Genomic DNA, 7,640 nt, shown 5'->3' with positions numbered 1-7,640 from the left:
CTAAGATAAGATTTGTTTAGAACAAGTTATGTTTCAGCCAAATCGATGAAATTTCATTTAAATCGGACTCTTGTTGTTGAAAATAAAGTTGAGTAGATTTCAAAAAGTTGATCTTATTCTGATCAAATTTATATAAAAAAGGGGTCCGTAAGTTTTTTTTTTTTTGCAGAAAGTTTAAGATAAATAGAGTTGTTGCTGCTTGTTGCCCACAATCATAACATTTTTCTATAGATAAAGCAGGCAACACTGTCTAAAAATTTTTTAAAGAAAAAGTTATGTGAAGTTATATTAAGTAGCACACAATTTGAGCAATTTCCAATAGAAAAAGTTCCCTATAATGTAAGCAATTTTCTAAAGAAAAAGTTGCCCACAATCCGAGCAATTTTCAATAGAAAAAGCAATTTTCTATATAAAATGTTGCTCATATTCTGATCAAGTTTCTACAGAAAATTGCTTCAAATGAGCAATTTTGAATTCAAAAATTTGTCTATAATCTAAGAAATTTTTTATAGAAAAAGTAGCCCATAATCTTAATAATTTTCTATAGAAAAAGTTTCCAACAATCTGAACAATATTCTATAAAAAAAAGTTCCCCAGAATCGAAGTAATTTTCTATATGAAAACTTTCTCAAATTTATATAGAAAAAGTTGCGAAAAATCTGAGAAATTTCTTATAAAAAAAGTTGACAATTATCTAGGCAATTTTTTACGGAAAAGTTGTCCATATTCTGAGCAATTTAGTATAGATAATTTTCTACAGAAAGAGTTGTCCACTATCTGAGCAATTTGCTACAGAAAAGGTTCCCCCAACCCAACCAATTTTCTATAGAAAAAGATACCTGTAATCTGGACAATTTTGTATAGAAAAAGTTGCCCACAATCTGGGAAACAGTTACATAGATTCTTAGAAAAAAGTTGTTTCATTTCTGAGCAAGTTATCTATAGAAAAAGTAGGGAAAAAGAATATTCCGATAAATTTTTATAGAAAACGTTGTCCATAATCTGAGCAATTTTCAATGAAAAAAGTTGATCAGGAAATCGTGATTTTTAGCAATATGATGTACAAAAAAAAAAAACAATTCTATTATAAAATTTGAATAGATTTAAGTAATTTTCTATAGAAAAAGTTGTCTAGATTCTAAGCATTTTTTATAGAAAAGCTGCTCACAATCTGTGCAAGTTTATATAGAATAAAAAGTTGCCCACAGTTTGAGCAATTTGGTAGAGAAAAAGTTGAGGTTCTGAACAAATTTTTATAGAAAAATTAGTCCTGATTCTGATTAAGATTCTATAGAAAAAATTACCGCAATATGGGAAATTTTTATAGAAAAAGTTGCCCATAAGCTGAGCAAAAGTTGCTAACAAGCTGAGTTAGTTGTCTCGATTCTGTGTAATTTTCTATAGACAATTTTGACCAGATTCTCCACGTTTTCTCTAAAAAAAAGTTCCCCAAATTTCTGTAGAAAACGTTGTACAAATTTCGATATAAAAAGTTGCCCACATTCTAACCAATTTTCTACAGAAAAAGTTGCCTAGATTCTTAGCAATTTTCTAAAAAAGTAGTTCAAACTCTGAACTATTTCTAACGTAAAAAATACTCTGCGCATATGTATGTATATCAGTTTCACATGCTAGTTTATTAAACTAAGTTTAAGTTTAAAACTAGCCCCTAGTTGTGACGTTAAATTAAATATTATTTAATGATTTTTTTCTTTAAAACCTTTTTACGTTTGTATTCAATTTATAGCTTTTTCTGGTATATTTTTCATTTCATATTTAGGCTGATCTTAGATAAAAAGTTTCTTCTTTATTATTTAAATCGAATTTATGATTATTTTTGTGCCATTAAAATAAAACGTCACTAGTCGAGAGTTTTTGCTAAATTCGTTGTTTTGTATGTAAATTTCAAAAGAATTTAGTATTTATTATAATTCTGACATTTAAATTAAACATGGTGGAATTTAAATGTCGTGTTTTAAAATGGAATATTTTATTTAAGAGTTTATCACGTGAATAGATTACATTTGCATACATTTAAATATATTTTTGTTTTATTAACAGATTTATGTATAGAAGACTGATTCTAATAATGTTTTTTATAGTAGGGATATTTGTTAGATTTTTGTGGGCCTAAAATTTTGTTAAAATTCTCGTTGCGGTTGTTTTTTTGCAGGGTTGTTGGGCGCTAACTTTAAAAATCTTATTTTCCGGTGATCATTTTGATCAATAAGATCGAATTAGGTTAAACAGGTTGACTTTTGTATTGTCTCAAACAGATTATCATTATTTGAACGAAAGAAACATTTATTCTTCAGATATCTAACTTTGAAAGATCTTCTAGAATAGGGTCCTGAGAGAGCATGCAATAAACTGGACCTGCTCTTTCTTAACTTTTACAAAAGTCATGATCACCAAGTGATCAGGCAATAGCGAGGTATCTTCGTTAATTTATTCCCTACGTTCCGTGAGAGAGAGATAGAGTATGTAATAATCTGGACCTGTTCTACATCAACTTTTATAAAAGTATCACCAAGTTATCAGCGAGTTATCTTCTTTACTTTATTCCCAACGTTCTTAAGACAATTGGATCTTTGTACGGCCCGAGTTATGCTCAACCAAAAATTCTCAATTCAGCGACTTTTTTATTAACCGAAAGTGTTATAATCACTAACAACTAAAGTCACTAACTAAACTGATGTATTTATCCAAAAAGAAATGATCGACTACGATCATAGAATGTCTTGTTTGTAGAATCTTTCTTGAATCAATCGTCTGGATTAAATGGTAGAGACAAATTGAGAAATTTATCTCCTCATCGGTTACTGAAGACCCCTCTTTGTCAGTGATTCAGGAACAATATTAAGAATTGGATGGTAATATGATATGCAGGAGAATTTTAAATTGAACTGAGAAATGACTAAGACTGGGGCGTTTCTTTGTAGTCTCATTCGAATACCAGAATTTTCTTAATTTGAATTAAATTAATAATCTCCCCTTAAACAATGATAGTAAGTAGTCTTCAGAACAGTTTGAATTCGAATATCAACCCATCTAATTACATTTGTTTTCTTTTTTAGTTTCTTCGGATTGTTCTGATTCTGCAGATTCCTTGAATTTATCGATTTTTTTGCTTTCGTTGGGTTTTGCTTCTTCTAAAGCTGAGTTTTCTTCTGGTTTATTTTCTTTGGTTTTCTTTTCTTCTTCGGGCTGGGCGGCCTGGGACCTCTCTTTTTCAGTGATTCAGGGTCAATCACAGAAGAAAAGAATTGAACTGAGATATGACTAAGACTGCAGGATTACTTTATAGTTCGATTCGAAAACAAGAATGTTCTTAAAAACATTTCTTAAGTTAAACATAATTACGGAGGAAACTTACACCCCCCCCCCTTTAAACAATGATAATAGTCGAATATAAACCCTTCCTTTAAACAGTTTTGAGTTCATGATCATGTAAAAAATCGAATTTGTTAAAAGTATTTTAAATTTTTTTTTCTTTCGATTCGAAATACGGAGTAATCCCCCAGAACAGATGGTTCTAAAATGAACTGTGGTATTGGTTCTGGTGTCTTCCCAATAACTGTAGTGTCTTTCAAGCTGAAATATTCGCGATAATGTCAGCTTGTAGGGTACTACACGACCTCAATATTCGCGGCAACATAGGAATTTTTGTCGATAGTCAAGCGGCACTTCTCTCACTAAATTCTTGTACTACCACTTCCCTATTAGTTAGACAATGCAAGAAGGATCTATCAAGGCTGGGTCGCCTGTCTGACATTACCCTTGTTTGGGTCCCTGCGCATAGGGACTATTATGGAAATGAACAGTCAGATGAGCTTGCCAGAACGCCGTTCCAGTAGCAACTCCGTTAGGTTTTATCAAGAGTAGTATCCTCAGATTCTATCTTCAAAAGGCTGAAAATAGTTGGAATAACCTAGACACATGTAAAGGGGCCAAGATGTTGTGGCCCTCTTTCAATGAGAAACGCACAAGTCACCTTATAAACCAAAGTAGACGGGATATATCGAGAATAATAAGAGTAATAACAGGACACTGGGTGCTAGGCAGACATGCAAGTAGGTTTGGGTTACCCTTCAATGAACACTGTCGCAGTTGCAAAGACAGGGAAAAGGAAGAAACGGTCTTCCATCTCCTCTGTGAATGCCCTGCACTATCCGTGAAAAGAAACCGTTTTTTTGGCAGTTACTTCATATCTAACATTGGTGAGATATCTGGATCTAAGCTTAATGATATCCTAAGATTTCTCACTGCTACAGGCTGGATCTAAAACTATAAAACACTACATCTAACGAGTGGAGTGGTCCGGTCAAAACGGAGTCTCTTCGACTCTACTTGACTGTTCGCGTGTAGTGAACTACCACGTTAACCAACCAGCCAATCCCCCAGTCAATTAGGTGGCGTGGTACTTATAATAACTGTAATCATTAGGTCGGATCTCCGTATGGTTGTCTAAAACGATTGGAATTTCTGAAATTGATTCCCCAGATTTGTAATCGATGTTTTCCACATTTTATGATGTCTGCAGCCATTTTATACACTCATGATAGGTGTTGCAATTTCATGATAGTATCCAAAATAACTTAAGGATTTTTTCGAAACCCGTGACATTTAAAAAACCCGAATGAAAGAACTTAGATCGATCTTTCAAACTTTCAAGATTTTGTGTAATTGATCAAGAAAATATATTGAAATTGTAAATACATAAACAATTTACTACAGAAACCGAAAATCTGCCAAGTATTAGAATAAATCTGAATTCTTTTATATCAAAACACACCCTTTTTCCTCACATTAAAACCAAAATCATTATATTTTATTTTAAAATTTTTATTCATCTTCAGTCTATGTAAAAAAAAATCATCATACAAAAAATGTTAATTTACTTTACTAATTCGTTGAATCCTCAAAATGTACAAACTTTTAATGAACAACAAATGGATTGGGCGCATGGACCGGATGCCAAACGCCTTAATAATGACACGACAATTAAAATATGTCGTTTATAAATGTAAAAATATATTGACCATTTGTGTGAATTCGAAAAGTTTATACATTGAGAAGTCGTAATAAAATTTGACAAAAAATTAAATTAAACGAATTATAAAAGAGTTTTTTGTTGTTCTGTTACAAATAATAATTCAATTGCATATGCCAGCAGAGAGTTAGAGTTTTACACAAAAAAAAATAAAAATTATATAATTAATTATTAATAGTAAATAATAAAAATATAAAGTATTAAAATTAATTATAGTGCACGAATACAATACAAAATAATAATTATTTTTTTCTTTTTTACCATTAAAATTACAAATAATACAGTGGGGGGTTACAAATAAGAAAGTTCAGGGGAGCGAGGGGACAAAATTAAAATTATATTTAATAATAATTAATAATTAAATATAAAAAAATTATAATAATTTTTTTTTGTTTTTATTTATAAGTATATTGCTTGTAAAATATTTAAAAATTATGCCATCATATGGGTTTGTCCTTGCTTTTGTTTGTTTATTTTGTTCAGTGTATTTTTTCTCTTTTTTTTTTTTGCTACGGTGTCTCTATTATAACGGTGTATGTTGGTAATGTACTGTACTAGTGTTAGTGTAAAGAGTGTGTATCTTGTGGTTTCTGTTGTTTTTTTTCTATTTATTATCACTGTACTATTCTCTAAGTGCTGTTGTGTGCTTTTGATCCTTTTTTTTCCTTTTGTGGTAATTACTATTCTCTACTTGTTGTTTTTTTACGGTATTTGTATTTACTAATCTTATGATGTTTTTTTTTCCTGGCGGTCCCTTTTTATGTCCGTTATGTTCTTATCTTCTCTTGTCAAAAGTTCTCTCTTATACTTTTTCTTATTCTTCTCTTATTATATCATCCTTGTTTATTAAGCTTTTTGTTTTGTTTAAATTTTACAACTAAAATAACTAACTAGTATTTTTAACTTAAGAGTTTTGAGCATTTCCTTTTGCTCTCTCTCTCCCCCTGCAATGAAAGTGAAAGAGCGAGAGAGCGAGTAGAAAGGAAATATAATTGGGATGATTTTTAAGGGGGATTTGTGGGAGTTTTTAGGGTGAGTTGTGTGTGTTAGTAATTTGGAGTGGAAGGTTAAGTGAACCTTAAGCGTTTGTTAATGTTAAATTATCAATTCTAATTAGATTTGTTTTCTTCTTTAGATTCTTCGGATTCTTTTGATTCTTCAGATTCCTTGGATTCATCGGCTTTTTTGCTTTCGTTGGACTTTTCCTCTTCAGTAGCTGAGTTGTCTTCGGGTTTCTTTTCTTCGGCTTTCTTTTCTTCTTCGGGCTGGGCGGCCTTGGTTTCAGCAGCTGGGGTATCTACGGGCTTAATGGGTTCAGCTTCGGCTTCATCGATTTTCTTGGCTTCAGCAGGTTTTTGTTCTTCTTTCAATTCTTTGGGTTTCTCTTCAGAGGCCAAAGCCAAGGGTTCTTCGATCTTTTCGGTAGCTTCGGCGGCTTGAGCTTCGCTGGCAGCTTCGGGCTTGGCTTCTTCAGCGGCTTTAGGTTCTTCGGCGTTCAAGGTCTTGACTTCGGGAGCCTCAACATTTTCAGCTGGAGCAGCAGCGGGTTTCTCTTCTTCCTTTTCGACAGTGGTGCGTTCTTGGCGGGCAGGCAATTCTTCTTTCTTTTCCTCAGCGGGCAATTCAGTTTTCAATTCTTCAGCCTTAATTTCGGGTTTAGCTTCAACGGACAATTCCTCTTTCTTTTGTTCAGCTGGGGCGGATTTACCTTCGGGTTGGATTTCTTGTACGGCAGGTTTTACCTCATCAACAACTTGTTTGGGTTCTTCGTTCAAACCGGCAGCAATGGGTTGCACGGCCAAGGGCAAGGCTTTAGCTTCTTCGACAACATCTTCGCTGCGTGTTTGTTTCTCAGCTGGCAATTCGGGTTTCTTTTCTTCCTCCTTCTTTTCTTCCTTAATGTCGTCCTTCTTGGCTTCGGGCACAGCTTGGGGCAATTCAGAATCTGGTATGCTGGCTGGCAAAGCAATTTTGCTTTCTTCGGCTGGTTTGGCGGCTTCGGGTTTGCTTTCTTCTTCAACCTTTCTCGATTCGGGTTTGGCAACTTCGGCTACTTTGTCTTCAACTTTTTGTACGACTTCAGGTTTGACTTCGGCCACGGGTTGTACAACCGGTGACACTTCCTCATCGGGTACGGGTAAAGCGAAGGCGCTTACCAAAAGGGCGGATAATATGACTAATTGGAACTTCATGCTAAAAGTAAAGAAGAAAGAAGAGAAATTATTAGTATTTTAAGTAAGAGTTGTATTTAAAATCTTATAGTTTTTCCCACCCCAATTTTTCTTTGTAAATCAAGCCATTTGAAAAGACGTTGAACTTAAACTTGTTCAAATGAGGTGATGTGATCAAGTCATTTTAATTTTATCATTCAATTTAAACTGCAAAGTTCTAGAACAATTTAAATAAGACTAATAATAATGAATACAATGTAAAAAGAACTTCCGCCATACTATACACACTCAATCGCTCTCTCTCTCTCTCTTTGAGGGCACTTAAACCGCGCCAGAAGATCAGTTGGTCAATTTACAAAAAATTATAATAAAAATATTTAATCAAATTAATGGCTGGTCAAACGACAAAATCAAAT

The 7,640-nt window shown here is 33.1% G+C and overlaps 1 protein-coding gene across 1 annotated transcript; it reads right to left on the bottom strand.

Moving 5' to 3' along the window:
* Window positions 1-4,824: 4,824 nt before the first annotated feature.
* Window positions 4,825-7,269, bottom strand: LOC119608341 (neurofilament heavy polypeptide). The gene has a single exon (XM_037962720.1). The coding sequence runs from the start codon at window positions 7,243-7,245 to the stop codon at window positions 6,163-6,165; it is 1,083 nt and encodes a 360-aa protein (XP_037818648.1). The 5' UTR covers window positions 7,246-7,269; the 3' UTR covers window positions 4,825-6,162.
* Between the last annotated feature and the right edge of the window lie 371 nt (window positions 7,270-7,640).

Source organism: Lucilia sericata, unplaced genomic scaffold, assembly GCF_015586225.1.
Source record: "Lucilia sericata isolate MDLA Ls3-8-SP2 unplaced genomic scaffold, ASM1558622v1 Contig000823F_arrow, whole genome shotgun sequence".
Lineage (NCBI taxonomy): Eukaryota > Metazoa > Arthropoda > Insecta > Diptera > Calliphoridae > Lucilia > Lucilia sericata.
The sequence above is the reverse complement of the archived record's forward strand: the minus strand, read 5'-3'. Positions and strand labels throughout refer to the sequence as shown.

Excerpts from the sequence above, each read along its gene's own strand:
- LOC119608341 (XM_037962720.1), bottom strand. The coding sequence starts at position 7,245 with ATGAAGTTCCAATTAGTCATATTATCCGCCCTTTTGGTAAGCGCCTTC.